This window comes from Gasterosteus aculeatus, chromosome 17 (assembly GCF_964276395.1).
Source record: "Gasterosteus aculeatus chromosome 17, fGasAcu3.hap1.1, whole genome shotgun sequence".
NCBI lineage: Eukaryota > Metazoa > Chordata > Actinopteri > Perciformes > Gasterosteidae > Gasterosteus > Gasterosteus aculeatus.
This window is the reverse complement of record NC_135705.1, coordinates 11,571,546-11,593,829: the sequence shown is the minus strand read 5'-3', so window position 1 is coordinate 11,593,829 and position 22,284 is coordinate 11,571,546. Positions and strand designations below refer to the sequence as shown.

General features: G+C 39.0%; 2 protein-coding genes across 9 annotated transcripts; both read right to left on the bottom strand.

Annotated features, from left to right (window-relative positions):
* Positions 1-512: 512 nt before the first annotated feature.
* On the bottom strand, positions 513-3,599 carry cnpy2 (canopy FGF signaling regulator 2). Of its 2 annotated transcripts, none has more exons than XM_040204207.2 (6): positions 3,368-3,599; positions 3,098-3,234; positions 2,890-3,005; positions 2,095-2,292; positions 1,855-1,951; positions 513-1,725 (listed from the first exon to the last, which is right to left on the bottom strand). In XM_040204207.2, exons 2-6 carry the CDS (start codon positions 3,195-3,197, stop codon positions 1,682-1,684), a joined length of 555 nt encoding a protein of 184 aa, XP_040060141.1. In that variant the 5' UTR covers positions 3,198-3,234; positions 3,368-3,599; the 3' UTR covers positions 513-1,681. The 2 variants fall into 2 exon arrangements, with proteins under 2 accessions (XP_040060141.1, XP_040060140.1); XM_040204206.2 differs by having other exon boundaries at positions 3,349-3,521.
* Positions 3,600-6,022: 2,423 nt separating this feature from the next.
* Positions 6,023-22,273, bottom strand: LOC120835310 (natural resistance-associated macrophage protein 2). Of its 7 annotated transcripts, none has more exons than XM_040204159.2 (17): positions 22,044-22,273; positions 18,782-18,866; positions 17,394-17,530; positions 17,077-17,196; positions 16,690-16,809; positions 16,335-16,441; positions 16,151-16,221; positions 15,995-16,062; positions 15,738-15,893; positions 15,231-15,389; positions 15,007-15,093; positions 13,151-13,270; positions 12,919-13,068; positions 12,721-12,794; positions 12,133-12,286; positions 11,854-11,907; positions 6,023-8,227 (listed from the first exon to the last, which is right to left on the bottom strand). In XM_040204159.2, the coding sequence occupies exons 2-17, from the start codon at positions 18,813-18,815 to the stop codon at positions 8,150-8,152; spliced, it is 1,689 nt and encodes a 562-aa protein (XP_040060093.1). In that variant the 5' UTR covers positions 18,816-18,866; positions 22,044-22,273; the 3' UTR covers positions 6,023-8,149. The 7 variants fall into 7 exon arrangements, with proteins under 7 accessions (XP_040060093.1, XP_040060094.1, XP_040060095.1 ...); XM_040204160.2 differs by lacking the exon at positions 22,044-22,273 and adding an exon at positions 19,029-19,435; XM_040204161.2 differs by lacking the exons at positions 18,782-18,866; positions 22,044-22,273 and adding an exon at positions 18,198-18,338.
* Between the last annotated feature and the right edge of the window lie 11 nt (positions 22,274-22,284).

The window sequence follows — 22,284 nt, the reverse complement described above, 5'->3', positions numbered from 1 at the left end:
TTCATGACAAGCGGACAAACTCCATCTGTTGAGGAAGAACTATTACGATTAGAATGTTATGAAAAGTATTTTCCTAAACAGTAAACTTAATGAATAATGAAACTTGTGGTGTGAAGACCATAACAGAATTTAAATGTTATGGTCTTCACACCTAAGTTTCATTATTTTAGTCTTTGTATGTCAGACCATTATACTAAATACAAATACAATTAAAAAACTAACCGTTTTTAAGTCAAAGAAGAAAACAAAAAGGCCTATGTGTGCATCGTTACACAACACAATTGCTATAAAAATTGACTCATTGTTGCTTGTCAGCTTGGTCTGATTCGTCAGACTGCATGATGTAGTAGTTTGTATGAAATATCTTAGTTAACCAATTCATTGGTGATTTTTTAAAATAGAAAGTAAACTTGTCAAAAATATATTTTCATTGATGAAAGTGAAAATAACATATTTATATCAGACAAACGCACATGTCCCCGGGCAAAATATATTCTTCTCAACACATAAAATAATGAATTATACCAAAAATACTTTTATTCTACATCAACAGTACAGCATGAGGACTTTCCAACGGATTCTGAACGTGATTCTTTAATTCAAACTCAACAGATTGTGGACTACAGCACACTCAAGTGGTGTTAAACTGCAGTTCAGTTTTAGTAAGAAGAACTTCACTATTGAGGCTCAAATGTAAAGAAAATACCATAATTCCATGGTATTGCAGATGTAGTATTTAAAGAAAATAGGTATTATTGTCTTTCTCTTACAGCTATAAACTCTTTAGTACTTAGAACAACATTTTCTGCTCTAGATAGACCTTTGCAGAAACAATTACTGTCCTTTGTAAACCAAACGTTTACAATTCAAAATGAGAAAAATGGAAGCCCTTTCCTGTAAGGGCAATTCTTCATACTTTGGTTGGAGTTTAGCCAAACTTTAGAATCGTTGTTCTTTCCTTACATTTTTTTAGCTCTTTGCAACTTTTGACGGATCCTGAAATGGCAAAAAACTGTTTATATCAACAGTAAACAATACCTTGGGGCTAGTACATTTACCGGGATAATGGTGAAAATGTTGAAACACTTATTCAGCATCAAAGGCACACTTCAACGCTTGGACACCAGGGAAACTAATTCCACTCAAATCGTCTTCATTTCTGATCTTAAATAATGCGTTTTTAACGTTTCAGTTTAACTTAATACATGATTTATTCAAAGCAAGTTATTTGTCTGATAAACTCTTTGATACCATTATTTTTCATTTATCAATGAATATGTCTGAACGACCACTTCATCAAATTTACCCCTGATCCCTGCCTACTTATGTCTTAAATTAGAACATTTACTGTACATACACAACTAATCCTGTAAGAAATTCTGCATGCAAAGCAAGAAAAGCGTTTTTCTAAACACAGAATATTGAAAAGTATGGTAACTAACAACATATAAAGAAGTAACAAGATAGTCCAAAGAGATGTAGTTAAAACTGTCAAACTGGTTCTTAACCTGCCGCAAATCATAGGAACCAGACTTGTATCTTCAACTGAATTATCTTACATGATAATTTGTATGCATCTTGTCCTACTGCCCTGGTGTATACAAGTGATAGATAGACAACGGAAAACAGCATAGCACCAGACGTCTCCATTTCAGCTGAGCAAAGTACGGCAACCATGACATCAAAGTTCATCGTGGGACGATTTCAGAGCGTGGTCACAGAGGTCTGCAGAGCACAAAGAGTGTAAAAAAAGGAATTTAGAATACAGTGGCTGCAAGGGAACGACATCACAAAAATGTGCAATTAGCGTGCTTGACCTAAAAGTAAATTGGGCATGTTGAGAATGAAACATACCCGTCCTCTTGCTGCACAGGTTGTCTTTGATATTTTCGTTCTCATGAGCGAAGAATTCAATGACTTCATCTTCATACTGCTCAACAATCGTTTCACACTGCAGGATTACGTTTTAAAGATTTTTAAAGATTTGGGTTGTGGGCTGCATAAGGTATATTGAAATATATATATTTTAAATCATAGCAATGCAAACATCCAATGATGCCTTTAAGAAATCATTTGGTGATATTTTGTACTCACCGCAAATTTTAAACTGCCTGTAACTCTAGAATCCAGCGTCGCCTCTGAGAGGTCCAGGGGCTCACCACTCCGAGACTTTATCCTAATGTAGGACTTCCTGTTTGTGGAGGAATCTGTGCGCTCGCCGTAGTCCGCCATCCTCTCACACACAGACTCCATCAGCTCCAGAAGGTTTCCCTCTGAGCGAGCCAGAGGAACCTGGTGCCATAAGAGGTCAGGATGAACTCTGAGTTAGTCTTACCAAAAGTGGGAACAATTAGCATTAGCGGTCTAGTGCTGCTGATTAAACAGTTAGGTGCCCTTGTCTGATATCTTTCCCTCTAGTCTCATTTTAAAGTCATAACTCTGGATTTAAATATTTTTTGCGCACCATAATATCCGGCACTTGGCAGGTTTCATTATATATAGTTAAAAGAAACAATTCAGTTAGCACTCAAAAAGTAGTGAGGCCAATACTCCGAAGGCCAAAATTTAACTGTAGATTACCAGTACCAGGGCAGCTACTTTAGATAATCTATTAAATTAATTAATTAACTATTTGGTCTAAAAACCCATCATATATTCTGTGTGTTAAACGTTAATGGCATCTGAAGCTGGAAAAGGATCATGTTCAACTTTTTTTTCTGTAGAAATTACTTGGATGATTAAATGTGTATCACAATAGTTCTAGGTCTAACTCGTTAGTAGTAGCATCTCATTCTAGTGAAAACTGTCCCTAAATCAAACCCTGCACTAGTGTTAAAGTAATATAAAAGTAGTACATTCTACGGAGCAGGTATGACACATGTGGCTCACCTCTTTAATGGACTGGCTGCCGTCCGGGTTGATCCTGAAGGATCCTGTCTGGATCATCTTCTTTGGGTCTATTTGGGAGATGTCCCATTCCATCTCATCTACCAGAGCCCTGCAGGCTGCAAGCAGCACATGGAGAGGACGCCGTTAGCACTTATCCGAGTTAGGATAGTTGTGTCCTGGGCAGAGAGGCAGGCTTACAGACACATACCTCCACATTTGATGTCCTGTCCTTGCCTGGCTGCCTGACTGAAGCTCAGCAGGAGACACACGAGCACACACGGTGTGAGCAGCACGGCCGCTTCCCTCATCTTGCATCCAAGCTCTGATTTCCCCCACAGCACAGATCTACAACTCAACCGGCAAAACACACGAGTGACCGTGCGGGACGTTAATCGTTACTCTCAGACAAATATTATGTTATGTATGACTAGCGTGAACCATATAGAAATTCGCACACACACAAAACCCATCTGGTCACCTCGATCATCCAGTTTACACGTTTCTGGCAGTGTCTTCCGAGGCCACCTTTACGCTTACACGCGCTGATCCATCGTGTCGAGTGGAATGTGGTGACGTCGGCACGGAGCTGCTGGACCGGATGGAGGCCGCGCGCTGCAGACAGCGCCCTCACGTGTCCCGGAAGATGCCAAAGGGCTCCGCGCTGAGGTTACCACGGCAACCGCTGAGCACGGCGGGGAGCTCGGATTCACCTGCGAGACATTGTGTTGGTTTTATGCGATCTAAAATATAGATGGACTGAAAGTAACAAAAGACGGACATGGGTGCAGGATCATTGATGCCATAGTAAATGCACTTGGTTTAACTAGCTATACACTAGGAGCAAAAAATGGACCGAATTAGTTTTGAGAGACATTCCCAGGGCTCTCTAGTGTCACGTATTGAGCGTGACAGTCACGCATTTCGATCTCACGTCACGCACTCCCGCCACACATCCAATTCCTCACGCCAAGAAATCAGACTCCGGTCCGAGCAGCGTTGGTTACCCCCCGTCGACCGTAAAGTCCACCTCCGACAACTGAAAACTTCAGAGCCCTGAAGTCTCCACCTATAAAGTATTTGTTGGTAGCCTTCGCAGGACTGCATCGTGTGTATTATGCACCACGGGTCCGACCTGTGTGATGTGAGGCTTATTGGCAAATACATTAATGGAGCATGGAGCTGCCAAGAAAAAGACACTCAAGGTGTACAACGACAATGACGCCGCCTAATGCACCCAACATCATTCATTTTGTTATTTGATGTCGATGTTTTATATTAATTTTTTGCTCTTAAATAGCATATTCTATTTTGTGAAAAGCATAAAAATCATCAATGGAGCCCCGATACCACGAGTCACCATGACAACAGTAAATAAAAGAGCAGGCTATTTCACTGCGATGGAGTTGGAGGTCCTTCCGCACGCCTACGGTGAGTATGAGCATGTATTTCGCCGCAAATGCAATACAGCTACAGCTGCAGCAGCGAAGGAGAGAGAGACTGCGTGGGGAAAAATTGCTGCCCAAGTCAACGCGTAAGTTTGAATGTACTGTTCCATTGACATAAAAGTTAACCGTTAGATCGTCGCAGCCTATATAGTTATGAATATAAGTAGGAATGAAATCGGATTTTCATTTTAGGTGCAATCCAACGGGGGAAAAAAGGACCTGGAAGCAGCTAAAAATGAAATATAAAAACATAGTTAAAGGTATGGCATATATTGCTATGATTGCACCTCACTTTAATTTTAATTCATTTTCTTTAATTGACTTTGGCTATTAAACAAAGTAAATATTAATTCAGTGGCTACTTGAAATAGTAAATTAAACCCCTAATAAAATGTTTTTACACGTCTTTTCACTTAATATCCCACCTAGGAGACACTTACAGACAGACCCACCCACCCAACAGTTGTAGATGGTGTCATCTGCACAGTTGTAAACCCTGCAGATACTGTAATTAAGATCTTGCCTCAGATGGTAGTTAGAAGTATTCCGTAACAGCATCTTTTACTGCATCACAGGAGGAGGAGGATGATAATGAGGAGGGAACGCTGTCTGCTGCCACAGGGAGAGATCCGGAGGGGCCTACTGAAGTGTGTCTTAATATTATCTACTGGCAGTGCTCTACCCATTCACATTCTGGAGTGGAATTTGGATATTGACTTGTAGACTGAAGTGATGAGCATAGATAATGGCTAACTAGCACAATTCAATTCATTTTATTTTGTATAGCCCAAAATCGCAAATTACAAATTTGCCTCAGAGGGCTTTATAGTCTGTACACATACGACATCCTCTGCCCCGAAACCCACCATCGGCACAGGAAAAACTCCCCAAAAAAACCCTTCCAAGAGGGAAAAAAAGGGAAGAAATCTTGTAGGGAGAACGTCAGAGGAGGGATCCCACTCCCGGGATGGACAGCACATTCTTGTCCATGAACAGAACATGGTTGGGCATCACCAGGAGGAGGGTCCATCAATGTCCACAGCACAGCTTCAAACGGTGAGATTTTTGGTCAATACCATGTTAAATCTGTATGTGGAACTATACGAATTAAATGTTGTCCATAGGTTTCCTAGTTACCAGTAAAGCGGTAGCGTTCTAAAAGAAATTCCTCTGGAAATGATAAAACGTCTAACCTGGGTCGGAAGACACTCTTGCGACGTAAAGCATTTCGAATCACTAAGGCTTTAATGTCAATTGGATTTGGTAGGATTAGGCAATCCATGTCTACCAGCTTTCTTCATGTGGGAGGAGACGGTAGAAACTCTGGGTTTCTTATAGTAAACCTGCCAGCGAGCAGGTTATGTTCACAGAGTCTGTTACCATGGTGATTGACTCAAGAGTTTCAGTTACCTCTCTATCTGGAATGGATAACTCAGTGTCCCTGATCGCAGGGTTAACTTCCTCTGAGTTTTCACATAACCCGCTTTCTGGAATACCCCCCTGGTTGTAGTCCTTAAAAGTCAATAGCATTATATCTTATAATAACTATGTATTTAACACAGGAGTGCCAACATGTTATAACGTGCATTATATGTAAGTGCTAAATACATTAAAAAAAGACAAGTTAAAGAAAACACTGCAAAACGAATAGTAAGTCATTAAAAGAATTAAGATATTTAGAAACAATATTGATTCATAAAAAGTAGTTTTACTTTTTATATACAACCAGAAAAAAAAGATTAGACAAACATTAGATTGATGGCACATCATATAAACAACAGATCTGGTGACAGGACAAATAATCAGAAAACCTTCTAGAAGGGGCTCATTAATGGATTACTGAATCCAATACAAAAACATTTAATCTAATTTACAGCACAGGGGCAATTTCCTTACTGGGAATGGAAACTGAAACGGGTCTCTGTGAATCCCACCAGGCGTTCCCATATTCAGACACAATGCAACACATACCAAATGAGGACATTACCATTTATTACATACATTTCACTAAAAGTTTTTTTTTCTTCCTTTTTTAAAATTTTTTACACACACAAAAAAAAAGTGTTTCTTTTGCAACCCTACCGCGTGTATTCGTACAATAATTCTGATGATTTTACTTATGTACAACAATGTGAGATTCTTGGGTTGTTCATCGTTTTTGGCTGGGTAGCGTGCTAGGGATCCAAGAAATTAGGCACAATGGTGAACACAAGAGGCACTGCAGTCGCCTGCATGGAAAATGTTGGAGTTGTTATTACAAATTCTTTACGGTCTTCCTTATACTGTTTCTACTTATTGTTATTAATTATCTAGTTTTCTGTAAAATACAACTTTTAAAAAAAGGTAAGTTTGTAAAGTAATTAAGAAGACACGCAAGAGTCCGCCCTTCCCAATCAGAAACATTTGCTTTTGTAAAATCACAAACTCCAATGTAACACCTGGTAAACAGCAGTTGAGTAACAAAAAGCATCTTGTTAGGACACAAGGATCCCTGAGATACAACATGACCAATGCTGCTACTCATTAAGCAACACCTCTTTTCATATTTAGCATTTACTGTACCTCGTATATTTGCACCACAGTTGGAAGTTATGTTCATTTCATAGAATAAATGCCATATTTTTCTGTAATGTTATGCACTTCTGCACAAATCACAATATCACACAAATGTTTAAATGAAAAAAAAGTTTTCAAAACCCCCCAAAAGCCGAAGTTAAAGAAAATATCAAATAAACTGTCCGAGACTTAACTGAGAATGACATTTGGGAAATAATAAATAACTAAAAGTAATATACCAAATTAGAGTCTAATGTGTGGGATAAATAAATTATCAAGAGGAGCTGCGCATGGTGACTTAATTCACTATTAAGTATGACTGGCCCTTAAACTATCTGGAAACACATAACGACGTAAAGATGTTCTCTCCAAGAACAGACGTTTTTAAGCATCTAAAAAAGATGCATAACTGTGCTTAAAATGACATAAAACTGTCACTCTTTTATAGCTCAACACAGAGGAAATCAAATATTATTTATATTATATTATTACACTTTTATTATTAAGTGTTAAATCTCTAAATTAATATATTCATAATAATGTATTAGACTGAATTAGTATTCGCTTAATGTTAGCATTTAGATTAAATTTACTTTTTAGATCACTTCAGATTTTATCTGAACATTAGATATATAAGATGGTCCCCAACAAATGCTAAATCATTGTTAACAGCATACTGCAGCTTTAGTGTTTCTTTATGAATAAAACACACAGAATCTTCTCTAGACTTTTTTCCTGTTCTTACTCTGATTGTGTGCGACCAAATTCAAAAACAAAATGTAATTGAAATCTGTTTTGTTTTAAAGCATGTTAACTAAACCAAAAACTCGTGGACAAAATTCAAATAAATGAAAGTTTCTGGCTGCTGTCCATTCTCTGCATATCTGTCCATGGCATCATTAGTAATGCACCGGCTGAAATCCGACAACAGCATCACTAAAGACAAGACATCTCAATAACCTGGAATAATAAGCAGTAATTAGAGTGCAGTGTTTCTGAATGTCATATGGTTCACTGTGTCACAGTCACTTAGAAGTTCATGTATACTAAATGTTTTTTGTAAACATTATTTAGCGTTGTGATGAAAAACATGTGTCATTGCATTAGACATTGGTGTGTTCCGTGCTGCGTACTGAAAGAACACTTTAAAAAAACCACGTTAGGCACTCCGAGAGGCAAAGACAAACGCATACTGGCCAAGCTGCAGTGGTCCCACTCTTCTGTCGGGTCTTCACTTGAACATTCGATCACAACGTCTTCTATCTCTCAACCCGAGTGTCAGTATCAGTGTCCATGTCAGTCAGTAAGTAGATATCTGTGTGCCGTGACAGCTGCATCTGAAAGAGAGACAAGAGGGGCACGTTTCATCAGTCAGGAGAGCGCTGCACCAAACACATACAAAAAAATGATTTTTAGCTGATGTATTGATTTCTATGATTTGTATTGCTGTGTAATTAAGGAAAATCCCCATCATTGTGTTTCACTGAGAGAAAAAAACACACACACCTACTTTTTAGCTACACAAATTGTGTTTAGAGTGACATTTAAATCATCGGTGTTACTGCAGTGCTTTTTATATTTATAGTCATATACAATAAGCAGTATAATTTTCTTTGTTTAAGGGAATCTAGACCTACAGAGTGCAGACACACAGAAGGGGGTTAACTGAAGTTCAGCTTAGTGTAATTATGATGAATTAAATATTTAAACAAAATCCAAATCAATGATGTGCTTTGATCAGTGTTGAATTCTAATTCGGATTTTTTTTTTTTTATTACAGAGGGCTCACCTTGGGTCAAAGTGATACTCTTCCACACTTTCCTTATTTAATCCAGGAAAGTCCTGCAAAAGAGCATTTCTATTCCTGACAAAATGTCCTAGAAAAAAGAATTGGCCCCTTTGACCATTGAGTTATTATTATATACTTAGCTAGTTATAAAATAGGGAAAGTTATCATGATTAGTACTTTACTTACTACAGTAACATCTAATCACAAAACTCCCTCAAAATATCCATCGTTACTTTAAAACTGTCATGAGAAAACTAGAAAAATTAAACGAGGCTGGAGGTTTTCATTTTCTACCTTTTTATCTTTTAAAATAGGGAGGTTGGATTACCTTACTTATTTTAACATTAATATATTATATGATTCAGTTCTTTTTTATAGTGGACTAACAGTTAAGATTGATTTATGGGCTTTAAGACAGAAGATGAAACAACAATTGTCCATATATCCATTATTTCCTGTTTATTTGAACACAAGGGATCCTTAAACAGTAGAAGACATTCAATCCCAAAGAGCAGCAATGACATATAGCTTCAGTGAACAAATTGCCATTCTCTCTGTTACTGTTCAAATGTGCTGGTGCCATGCTTTTCTTTTGTCAGTGAAGTATTAATATCACCCACGAGAGAAACCTTGTGAGCGCTTTAGAGAACTGTGAACCAGAGAGCTGCAACGGTACCTGATCCACCACAATAAAAGCTGAACTTCTAAGACAATAACCTTAGGTCTTTTCTGTGATCAATGTATATACTGTAAGCTACAAACCCATTTCAAACATCATGGTAAGTACGCACATTTTACATGCATACTTGACCAACACGACGTGTTGTTGTAGAATTACTATTTTTTTTTTTTAGCTCCAACAGCAGCTGCTAAACTTTGTGTTTAACCATGTTATAAAGGCGGCTTGTGTGTTAACTTTAGTCTCAGCTAAACATTGAATAATGACTGTGGGAGTGATGATACATTAATAAATCAGTAATTCCTTTTTACATTTTTAATTCTCTTTAACAGGTTTACCAAATGATTCTATTGTTTCAGGAAAACAACATATTTAGCTTTATTTTGACCTACAAGCAGGTCTGCAGTCCAGCGGACTTGCGTTAGAAATATACAGTATTTATTATTAGTAGTTTCATTCTCAGTAGAAATAAACTGATACACATTTATAAAATAAACTAACAACATTGAGAAGGGAGAACAAAAAACAACAACACTTCAGTTGTCAACAAGGGAGCAAAACCTTTTCATTCACATAAGGAAATCTCAAATAAATCAGTTCAAGGCGCTGGGAAGACTGTTTCTTGTTTAATTTGAATCAGAATTAGTCAAATCTATTTTCTACACTTAAATGAATCTGTGCGGCCTTTATTTCATTTTGAGCGGGGTTATTTTTGTAGTGTGATTCACAAAATGACTGCTAAAGATAGATTAAAGCCTGTAACCTCTTTTAAACACAGCTTTGTCATAACAATAAGTATGACCACAAAATTATTTTTAAGTTACCACGTACATCTTTCCTTCCCTGCAGAGCAGTGTAAATAAGTCACATTTTCATTCAGGAGTGTATTGCAGTGGGACCTTTATATAACAATATTTTCTATGAAAACCCACAGAAAAGCAGTACCGAGTAAATGTGATCGAGGTTTATCAACTTTAACTAAAAGGAAACAAATGAATACTTGAATGGTTTAACTAAAAGGAAATAAATGAATAATTCTATGAACTGATCATCCATTATATTCTGTTTGAATTGATAAGAATTCAAATAGACTATAGTGAATTAAACCACCTTGCTTGCTCCTGATTATTTAGCCACTAAAAGAGGGCAAAGCTGCAGTCCTTTTGAGTTAACTAGTGTCAACTAATATGTCTAGGTCAACGCGCACGCTGAAGTTATATCATGAGCCAGATTGGTTTTGATGACAATAATCCAATATGTTTGATCAGGCTCCACCAGACCAGATCAATAACAAACAACAATGATCCTCTACTCAAGCCGGTTTTGGTCAAATCTGATCTTACAGTTAAAGGCTCATGTTGATCATTTAAACTTGAAGAAAAATAAATACATCTTAATTTCAGACTTTAGTATGGAATCTGAACTTGTTATACAGAGCAAAGACAGAACTGGGACATGAAACAGGCAGTACATGTGTAATGTATGCATAATACTGAAACTTTAGCTTGTTTGACATCTTAAACAGTAATTAGCTGACAATATCAAAATGATACACCAAAAGGTTTAGATTTTTTCCGCAAAGTTAGGGCTGGATATCACTTGGTGCTTTTTAATACAGATAGTGGAGATTAACATGACGTTCTTGTAAATTACATTCTACTAAAAATATGTATTGGTATTGAAATGTGAACTACAAAAGATCCAGTGAATAAAACTACTACAGGGTGTTGAGGTAGTGGAAAGAGGTTTAAAAGGCTTACATAGAGCACAGTGCTTGCTTTTCAGTCAGCGAATACCAAATAAAATAACAATATGAAAGAAATGAGGACAAAGTCGACAGCAGAAACGCAAAAGCCATCGTTGTTGTTTCATATCTTTCTGTGCTGCTCTGCTTCTCAAACTTGAGTTTGCGATAATTAACTTGGACTCTTTTAGGATGTAATTTATTATCATTTTAACTAATGTAATCCATCATCCTTCTCAGGATGATTCAGGAATTTGGAATGCATCTCTCACAAAGATGCAGAGAAAATACAAGCTGAACTCCTAGTTGTTCTAGTTAAGCTCAGTTTCATAAAAATGGTGGTACGGATAATTTCACTTAGAAACAACTCATGTTACAGTATGCTGCTTTCTAAGCAGAGGTGGATGCAGTGTTCCACTTGAGGATTAACCACTATTGCTCTGCCAATGCTTTATACAAGTCTTCTCAAGGATCTAACAGGGGGGTTTTCTGTGCAGGTTTAGGATTAATTTAGTTTATTGGTAACCTTGACAGTACCAAAGTCTGATACCCAGCCCTACACAGATACAAATGCGACAACAGCAGAAATAGGTGCTTTCATCAGCCTACATGATCCGAGGAAAGTATTGGTTGTGTACAGGGCTCAAGAGTCTCCAAGAGGAAAGAGGAATGCTGGTGGTTACTGTCCTGTTGTGCTCTAGGAGTCGTACTCAGACTGCTCCTCTATAAAAACAGCAGGTTGATTGCTTACCCTGCCGCAAAAGTCCAGGCAGGAAACCCCCAAAGCAACCAAACAGTGCCATGCCTGTAAACAAAAGTCAAGACAAACCGGTTGTGCACATTTTTTAGTTCACTATATGTACACATGCACATATTTTGTGCAGTAAGATCAATATATCCCTAGACAGCCTGGAGTTAAATAAGAATCATTTAAACATAGTAACCAGTTTACAGAACTATAGTTTGTCAAATATTCATGGTGTATAAAGTGTCTGAGAAGTGAACGTAAAGTTGCAGCGATCTGACTCACCAGGTAGCCAACAAAGCAGAGATAGGCTACGGAGAGCAGCGCAGCGAATACGTAGAACAGCACACTGTCCAGCGCCGTCACGTAAACCACCACAAAGTACATGTTAATTGCACAAACCACCAGGATGACCACGCCCCCCGAAATCTTCCATACCCTAAAGAAACAGGAAGACCATTAAGAAATATCTTCTCAAATGTACAGTCGCCTTGAAAGACTAAACATTACATAACAGTAACAATACTGAGTAAATCCCTGCCCACAAAAAACATTTTTCTTAAAAATGTATTTAATCTTAAATGTGTTTAATCTATATGATTTGCCCAATTGTGAGAAAGAGGAACATTTGGTAAACACCAGCAAAAAACAAAAACAAAAAAACATGAAGCAGATGTGTTGCAGTTTCCACAATTCCACAATGAATATCTAAACAAAGAACTCCACCTCAACAAATACACCACCTAGATAGAAGGTGTATTTGTTGAGCAGAGGTCGTGCCTTTCAGTTCCTTATTTTCAAGCTGAATTGACTTTGATATGAAGCGACATCCCAAGTAAGGAATTAATCATAAAGTGAAAACATTTCACTCACATTCCATTTGCAAAGTCGTTCATTATGGACGTCAGACTTGTGAAGGTCAGAATTGGGATCAAAGCAAATGGAAGCTGTTGAACAGATATTACAGTATTATGTACTTCACAAAAGGACCAAGTAAGAGTAGGTTAATCTTGAGGATTTTGATATAAAATTAATGAATAGTGAGGGTGTTTTTAAGTTATTCCTCCTAACCTGCATGCTTTGAAGCACGTTGAGGAAGTCGTTCATCCCGGTCAGATGCTCAACGTCTTGAAAAATGGCTACCAGGAGTGTAGGTGTGATGGCGATGGAGCGGGTCAGCAGCACACGTGCAAAACGGGACCACCGAAGGTTTAGGAAACCCTTTGTAAACAAAACACAAGAACATGAGAATACAGACTTTTTTAAACCCATTTTCTGCGATATAACCAACAGACCTACTGACCTCCATGACAAACTGCCCAGAGTAAGTGCCGGTCATGGTAGAACTCTGTCCAGCTGCCAGGATCCCCACCGCCCAGATGTAAAGGGCTGCAGGGCCAAAGAAACAGCCCAGGACCACTCCCTGAACACACAGATATACACACACAGGGAAAGAAATGATCAACCATACATCTATCATCACTTAAAAGTCAGGGACTTGGTTCCTTGAATTTACATTTTCTTTTTAACTCGTATGTTGTGGCAATGAGCCCCAATTAACAATGAGCCATTCATGGAGGTGTTCAATTCATCTGCCTGATTAAAGGACAGAGAGGATTGGTTTTGCATCTTGCATCATGCCTTGATGTGACGCTCCTCCAGTGTCCTGATATTGTGTAAGCAGGGTTAACAGAGGCATCAAATAACAAGACATAATCCTTTATGTTATTAGCGGCACCTGTATGATCAATTAATAGCAAACGTGTACTAAACGAATGGTATCTTGTTTCTAAATACTTGAGTGGGTCGATTTAGCTCATCCTAAGAAAACACAATATACAGACTAGTATACAATATAAACTCTACAATTAGTACGATGAGTTTGTGGTATGGAACAGGGACACAGCATGAATGTCTGTCATAAATAGGTATACAAGTAAATGTGCCGTGTTCCTTTTCTATGTCCCTATGATATAAATAGTACAGATGTTGTACTATATACACACTATACAAATGTACTATATCTGAATTTGGATACTTCCGATTGTACACGTCCATGTAGTGTACAAGGCGTGTACATTATGTACTCAAGGGTAGGACTGTCATGATATCAAATTTATTGCGATACGCGATATTATTGCTATTTTCCGACCATTTTATGCCCTGATAACATAATGACAATATAATCACATCGTATTACAAGTACGCTCTTTCAAAGAACATAGAATGTTTTATTCGTCAGGTTAGACATTAGAAACGGAATGTGAAAAAATATATCCTAGGGTTCGAGAAAATGTGTCCAGCGCAAAAGCGCCGCGGCAGCTGGGGGGCTTCAACCACTGGCAGGGCTCCGCGCTGCTTGGAGAGACCGGACGGCTCGGTCCCGCTACCAATCGGCCGGCCAAAGAGGAACGCGGCAGTCCGGAGGAAACGACAGTAGTTCAGGTGGAAAGACCGGGCGGATGGTTGTTGTTGTCTTTAGGTGATATTTTAGCTTAGTTCTGTTTCCGTTAGACCCGTTTCCGTTGCCACTGTTTTTAAACAAAGTCGACATTATGGCTCGTTCACTTTATTGGCTCTCCTCTCTCATTCAGCTTAAAGCCCCAAAAAAAAAAAAAAAAAAATAGATGAAGATTCTGGCTTCGTAACAAAGTCCAATCCTAATTGTCTGTAGATGTCACGAAAAATAACACTTCATCACTTCATAAACAGTGTCCACTCTGCGCGTGGAGACGCTGCCCAAGCTCCGCATCCGAAAATGAAAGCAGACAAGAGGGAAGCGCGATTGACTAAAATGTTGGTGACGTTCATTCATATGCAAAATGAATATTGCACCACCATAAATTATCACACCGATTTTCCTATATTGTGCGATATGGCAATTTATTGCATATCACGACAGGGCCACTCGCGGGTACTCATAACGCATTACAGTTTCCCATACTTGTCGGTGCGATTGCGCACATGCACTTAAAATATCAAGTATAGGTACGGAAAAACCCTGTCTATCGCCCGAAGTTGGCTGGGATGGACTCCAGCCCCCCCGCGACCCTGTGTGCAGGATAAGCGGTTTGATGATGGATGGATGGATGGATGGATGGTACGGAAAAACGCAAAGTCAGGATTTATTGTTGTTGCTGTTGGAAGGATGAAACATACCCCTTTGTAGATGTCCACCTCGAGTGTGTGGTTGTTGAGAGGGAAGACATTTGCGTATGGGCTGTCGGTTGCGTTGCAATGCATATGCTGCAAGCACAAATACAAACATACGTTAAGCCACAGCTTGCCACACTTTGTGTCAAGAGTACTTATCAGAAATAAATAATCACACTGTTTTAGCATCAGCAGTAAAGAGAAAAAGATGATTAATACTGGTTACCAACCATTTCAATATTGGTTTTATTGAAGAAGGCCTGAGCAAAGACTGCTACGACAAAGACGTTGATGAGAAACGAGATGAAGAGAGCAACAGATGACTCGATGAAGTAGTACTTGTTAGCTTCCTTTACTTCATTCTTATTTTTGCGATCAATGTCCCGAGACTGGTAGGAAAAAACAAAAGGACAGTCAACTTTCAATTAAACACCCAAAGTATGCATTAATGTTTTAAAAGTGGCAATTACTGATTATATGGTATAATTTATTTGGCATGTCAGACACTAACAGATATACTCCAAAATTCTCTAAAATTCTCTAAGAAACACGCATGAGACAGCTTATCAAAACACCCGCTTCCTGAGACAAGTTCTAACTATGTGAACAGTTTTGTAACAATTATGTTCCATGTTGTTGATAAAAATAACTCTTCGGTAACATGTATTAATCAAGGTGTCAAATTATTTCTTGCACAAATTCTTGCTTCATTGGATGAAAACAAATATCCCTCTCACCTTGACCAGCGCTGAGTGCAAGTAGATGTTGTGGGGCATGATGACGGCTCCCACGATTCCCACGGCCTGCTCCAGCTGCACGGGCCCACAGTCGGCACAGTAAGGTACGAACATCCCCTTCAGCAGCTCCCCTTGGTTTGGCCTGACCAGCACATACTGAGGACAAAACATCAGTCATTACAAGTCATGGTGACAGCTTATCAGTTGTCCACAAGCACTTATCATGAATTATATTGGAATTTGTGAGGGACTATTACCTCGTAACCAAAGCTGAGTGCCATTATGGTGATAAGAAAACCAAAGAAAGCTTCAAGTTTCCTTAGGCCTGCAAGGGGGGTGAAAAACTGTATCAACACTGGGATGCACAGCTTTCATAGACAGTGATTGACGGGTAAAAGATGGTGGATCCATACCGTATTTGTCTAGAAAGAGGAACACAAATGTGTCTGTGATGGTTATGAGGACTCCTCCCCAAAGTGGAATACTGAAAGACAAAGAGCGGAACTACAGTGACTTCTCATCATGAAAGAAATACACTCTTACAATCTCTCAAAATGTTCACAGTCACTTTTAATGGACAAGCAGTGAAGAAGTTACCCGCCCATAGACAGAAGGTTGAGCGCTATGGCACAGCCAATAACCTCCTGCATGTCAGAGCCAATGATCGCCAGCTCAACCATCAGCCAGAGAATGATCCGAGGAACCTGAAAAATAAGAAAGAATGATTGACAATGCGATCAGGCAGCAGCTGATTGAATTAGTGAGCACAGTTGAATCTTCTAGATCTGATGCGTCCTTTATGTTGGCATCTCATCCTGCCACATAATACCAAGAACGGGCCGATCCAATCCTTGCTCTTATTTCACATTTAGAGTCCAACGCATGAAAAAAAAGTTAATGTACAACAAGAAAACAAAAGAAAAGATAAGTGATGAGAATTGGGAAAGCTCACTGTTGGATATTGGCGGTTGCAGACTTCGGCCAGGTGCATCCCAGTGACGACCCCGAGGCGTGCAGCTAACCTCTGCAACAGCAGCCCGATGATGGTGGCTCCGAGGAGAATCCACAGGAGCTGAGACAGAAAGAGAGACATTAGTCAGATTTGTCACCTTCCACATTAGCTCAGCAGACAAAAGTCAAATGGCTGCACTGAATACATTTTGATCTCGGTCATGCTATAAAGCTGACATTTGAAACTGGTATTTCCTTTAATAATACACCAAAAATAGTTGTCTCGGAATAACACACACTCGTAGTACGTAGGATGCTGAGAGAATTTTTTTTGATAGTTTGTGTCACTACCAAAAAAGGGAGCCAGCTCTATTTCTCTAGTTGTCACCTTAAAGCCAGCTTTAGCTCCAGACTGCAGATCAGACTCGATGTTCCCTGGATCCAAGTAAGCAATGCTCATCAAAAAACCTGGTCCAGTGAACGCCCAGAGTTTACGGAAGCTGAACACCTGAGTAGAGAGACAGCATTATCAATTTTGAATAAAATAAAAATGAGTTTTGCTTCCCAAACAAAGCTAATAAACGCCAATGGGTGAAATCATCACACTTGCTTGTTCAAATTAACAATCAGAGCTATACTTATACGATAACATGTGAACAGATATTTCACCCCAGTTTAGCTGAAGCGGCGGATGTGAGACCGTACCTGGCTGACATTGTCAGGAATGGCCACCTTGTCTTCAAAGTACGTGGAGAAGGGTTCGTCCTGGGCCACTGGTGAAGCAGGAGGAGAGACGGAGCTGTACTGGTTTGTCTCGACTCCATTCTCCGGAGCAGAGTCCTCTAACAAAACCACAGAGAAGAAAAACTGATATCAGTCATAAGAGAGGAAAGGTTGTGCATTGCTGCAACACAAAGCATTCCCATCTGATTCTGAGAAATACGGTCTCTCAGCAGCTCAGAGGAATCAGGACATTACAGAATACATTTGTCATTCCAATTTATTGATTAGTTATGATAACCTTTTACTGATCTGTTTATTGCTCATATTTGCGGATGTGGCACTGCAACAATGTTCAGTTGACCATGGAAAATTAGTAATCTTAGTTTATATTACGGCGAGATACATAAGAAATAACAACTCCGCCATTTGAAAACAAAACAGACATTTCAAGCTTTTCTCATAAATTTGCAAAGCATTAAACAGTTTTATTAATTATTTAATCTAGGAAAAGTTTAAATCAGTCTCTAAAACGTGACTGCACAGGAACTGTACACGAGATTAAGTCATTTGTGGCAGTTAAATGACCAGAAGCAACCAATGTGAAAAGATTAACAGCTTAACCCGGTTACGTTAAAAGCAACTCAACCTGCTACATAAGCAATTTAGGTCCACTCAATTAAACTAAAATCACCTTTTATGAGAACAGTGAAATTAAAAGGATTATATACACAAAAGAGCATCAACATAAATTATTAATTATACCGGTAAACAATGTGTACTACTCACGGAGTTTAGACTTTTCATTCTTCCCTTCCTTCATTTCCAACTTACTGCTGGTCCCAAAGTCCACTTTTCTAAAAAGTGCCTCTGCTTTTATATGACCCAGGCTTAATCAACCCTCTTTTAGTCATTGTCAAAACCACAACCCGGCATAAAGCTTCTAAGCAGAAACCGCAAAGATAGGGAAGCAAAAACACACACACAGCAAAACCTGGTGCTCAGGATGCAGTGAATAAAACACAACCTTTAGTAAAAATAATATGTAGTGACCTTTTGAGGCTTTTACCTTTTCCCTTACATTGTCTCACACAAATCGTAATAGTTCACAAGTGAAGCAAATTAATAATACTATTAATAATATCCTTCTCAAATGATTCCAGGGAACAAAATTATTCATTCTTTTGTTGTAGAGTATGTTGGCAGAGTATGAATTTTAGTTAAATGACAGTGCTGCAGTTACATGTATTCAGAGAAAATGTATGTGTAATGTTGCTTTTAAACTGTTCCCATGCGCAGTGACACAGAATGTGTATAATATCCTTTGAAAAAGAAGCACAGTAATGAGAGGATTCTGTCATCTTATCAGTTACCTTCGAGGAGGTCTCCTTCTGGCTCGGCCTTCATCCGGGCAGGCTGAGGGATCGCTGGGAACTTGAGGGATAAATTTCAGCTTGCCTGGAATAACAGCAGTTACATGATCCGAATTTACCATGAAACATGTTGAGGGTAAAACAGTAATTATCTGGTGACACTTTGATTTCGGAGACCGACACAATTTGGGGCAAAGAAAATACTAAAGAAACGAACATTAAAAATGTTCCACAATAAGCAACTTACAAAAGTCATGACTGTGCAAAACTTGGTCGTCCTTTCCCCCAAACAAACAGGAAATTCACGAGTCATAAAAATGACTAAGCAACATTAATAACGTGAAATGCCAAAAGAGTAACAAAACAGGAAACAATGACTGCAGGGTTTCAGTTTGCCCACATACATCCTTCCGAGAATAACAGTGTACTTCTTGAATTTGCCACGCGAAAGATGAAGCAAAGTCCAGCCAGACAATTGTGTTTTACTACCCGGTGTCATGTGAGACAGAGCGCAGCCCCTCGGAGAGCACATGACTACGGCTCATGTGAGGCCAAGGACGAGCTGAGGCGGCAGACGGAGCAGCTTTCCCAACAGTCAAAGGTTCCAGCGGTGTGATACTTCATTTACTGCACAAATGAACATGCGCTTGCAGTAACTGGCATTATCAAAGTGCAAGAAAGTAGCAAGAATTGGTTTAACAAGATTTCATTTTGAGCAATTTTTGTTACGAGCAAAACGTTGGTAATTTCATGGTTCACAAACACCACAAAACGTCATGTGAGAAGGATGATCTTTTCTACAAGGCAAGAATATGACGAAAAGATTAAGATTATCAAAAAAAGCTATTACATTGAGCTGTAGGAGTACTTAACCATAACCATATACATTTTTACATCTCATTAAACTGTCCATGCGCCATCTTTAAGGTTTAGGCAGAAATATACAGGCTAAGTAAGTCAGTGTTATCTTTGTTACAGCTCAAACACTGGGCATGCCTGTTCTATATCACTTGTCGGCAGGACACTTTGGTTTCCCTTAACAATAACAAACCAGCTGCCATCCCAAACTAACTTTAATACTGTGAGATTTTAACAGGCACACATGAGGATGAAGTTCAGGTTCATCAGTTCACTCCAATCCTTTTCCTCAAAATGAATCCAGTCCGAACAACTGTCCTTAATCTCTCAATAACCATGCGTCTCACGCGCCACGATAGACTTAATTACTCCGTTTCATCCCGGTTAAACACACCCTCTAATAACAGCTGGTTCAGTCAGCCTTAACACACATAAAGAAGTACTTTCCTGTGAAAGTAAATAAAGAAGTATTTCCTGCGAGGCCAGTGGATCGCAGGTTCTCATAGTAATCTCTCCCTAACCTGGTATGAAACTATAATTATATTCTTTTGGGCGAGAGGGGGACGTCATCTCCCTTTGATTATGCTGATACAAGATATGCCTCACAGTGCCAAATGAATGTCTTCCAAAAAAGACATGAAGACTACAAATATCAATGTGCAGGTTTTTACTCTGCTTTTCAGTTGACTGCTTTTTTCGCATGTGGTTAAAGAATCATTCAAGTTAATCCGGTTTTCCCTTTGATCCACTAAGACATATTTATATATAATTTGTATCTCAATAATCTTATTGCAGACTAGTTTCACTTTTTGTTGAGAACTACTACGGTCTCCACACAGACTCTGGTTTTATGTACACAATGTTGTAAGCGTAACACGGAACTACTAAACCTCAACTGCCACCTCACTATACTAAAAAGTTGTATCAAAAGAGGAACAATTATTCTCTTTTTTTATATTTCGTCCACTATTGTGCATTCATTATCGGATACACTGCTTTTTAACTGGAACTGGTCCTCACGTTGCGTGAATTTCTGTCCTTGATTATCCAACTGCATTTTTAAATGTGTCGGCACTAATCGTGTTGAACTCTATGGGCGACCATGTGCGTGATAAGATATTAGGACAAGGTTTCCCAGCAGAAAGAATTTGGCAAAAGTGTAGGAAGTCTGGGCATTACAAGATATTTCATCAACTGTGTGATTCATTTGGACTTTACCAAATGTCGTAAAGTCGGATTGACCACGCCAGTAAGAAACAACTTGACTTCTTCATCTATTCCTCGGACTTACTCCAAAGCCTGGACCTCATGGAACACCATTGAGCCGCAATCTGCACTGAACAGCTGTAATAATCACTAAATCTACAGACAACTCCCAAACTGGCAAATTATCTATAATGTTGCACGCCTCAAATTAGGGCCCTTGAAAGCTTTTATACACACACACACACACACAAAATCAACACCATAGAGAAAAGAAAAGAAAACTGAATTTAATCGTGTGACAACTTAGTAAATATACACCTAGGGTTTTCAAACGAGGACTCAGAAGCGTCAACATAAGGGGCTCCAGGTCCAAGTCAACAATAAACAGTGAGCTGATATGTTGAAAGAACAGGCATAACTAGACCTGTCCAACCAGGAAATCAGATAGGCAAAGACTGGAATCATCCAGGAACTGGCCCATCAAGAACATAAACACAGAACTAACCAATTAAACATTAAACCCTACACGTGCTCACGAGCCAGTTTAAAATGTTTAAATGCCGATCACGAGCCATATTGAGGCTTGAAATGGTGTAAAATAAAAATGGATGTTGATATTTTAACATCCATTTTGAGGCCAACCAAATCACGTTTTATGCGACACCAACTTTCCTTTCCCGCTGACAAGAGGCGTATTTGATGACAGTGGTTTCATTTATAAGGGGACTCCACGCACAGATGACGGTTTACCTGTTAAAAGTCAAGGTGCGTGAGAAGTCGTCCTAAATACACGTGAAAAAAATTCAAATTCTGCCCAGAATTTGAATCGAAACCTCAGTGCAATTCATAAAACTGAAATAGTGCAAGTTAATTAAACAAACTTGGTAACGCCAGTCAGGAGCGGAACACAACGTGGAAGGTTTGACCTCTCGTCCTGATAGCTGACGTCAATTAAATGGTGGTGTGGCTGCAGTTGAACAAACTCGCTTTAGAATAAAACAAACCTGTCCGCTACTCAACACAGTAGATATGTTACACAGCGCAGCCTCCATCACCTGCCAAACAACTCGATCATACGAACCCGGCTGCGCCACCAGCCACACGGACGATTTACTGCTACTGATCGAGCTAACAAGTTTCCATGATATGTTAGCTAACAGCTAATGTTGCCCTTATCAAAGTATGGAAATGCTCTTACCTGGTTATAGTTAACAAAAGGGGTTTGTTTTGACGCCTACAACTACTTTTAATTTACCACCATGTGTGTAACGTCAGCTAAGTAACACATTGTCAAGCTAAATCCTGGCAAAGTCGTATCATGCTCAGTTTTTGCGCATGTGCTGTAATACAGCTCTTCTGATTGGTCAATGATATTTCAGCAGTAGCGATTTTCCCTACGTTTAGTCTGTCAGGCAGTGCTGACTAACTTGCTCTCAAAT

Bases quoted from the DNA above. Each gene is read 5' to 3' on its own strand.
- cnpy2 (XM_040204206.2), bottom strand. The intron at 3,006-3,097 runs GTATGTGTCTGT...TGCTGCTTGCAG, and splicing joins ACAGGACATCAAATGTGGAG to CCTGCAGGGCTCTGGTAGAT. The intron at 1,952-2,094 runs GTGAGTACAAAA...GTAATCCTGCAG, and splicing joins CAGGCAGTTTAAAATTTGCG to TGTGAAACGATTGTTGAGCA.
- LOC120835310 (XM_078092194.1), bottom strand. From the start codon at position 18,815: ATGAAGGCCGAGCCAGAAGGAGACCTCCTCGAAG. The intron at 15,094-15,230 runs GTTGGTAACCAG...TTGTGCTTGCAG, and splicing joins ATAAAACCAATATTGAAATG to CATATGCATTGCAACGCAAC. The intron at 12,795-12,918 runs GTTAGGAGGAAT...TCTGTTCAACAG, and splicing joins ACGTGCTTCAAAGCATGCAG to CTTCCATTTGCTTTGATCCC.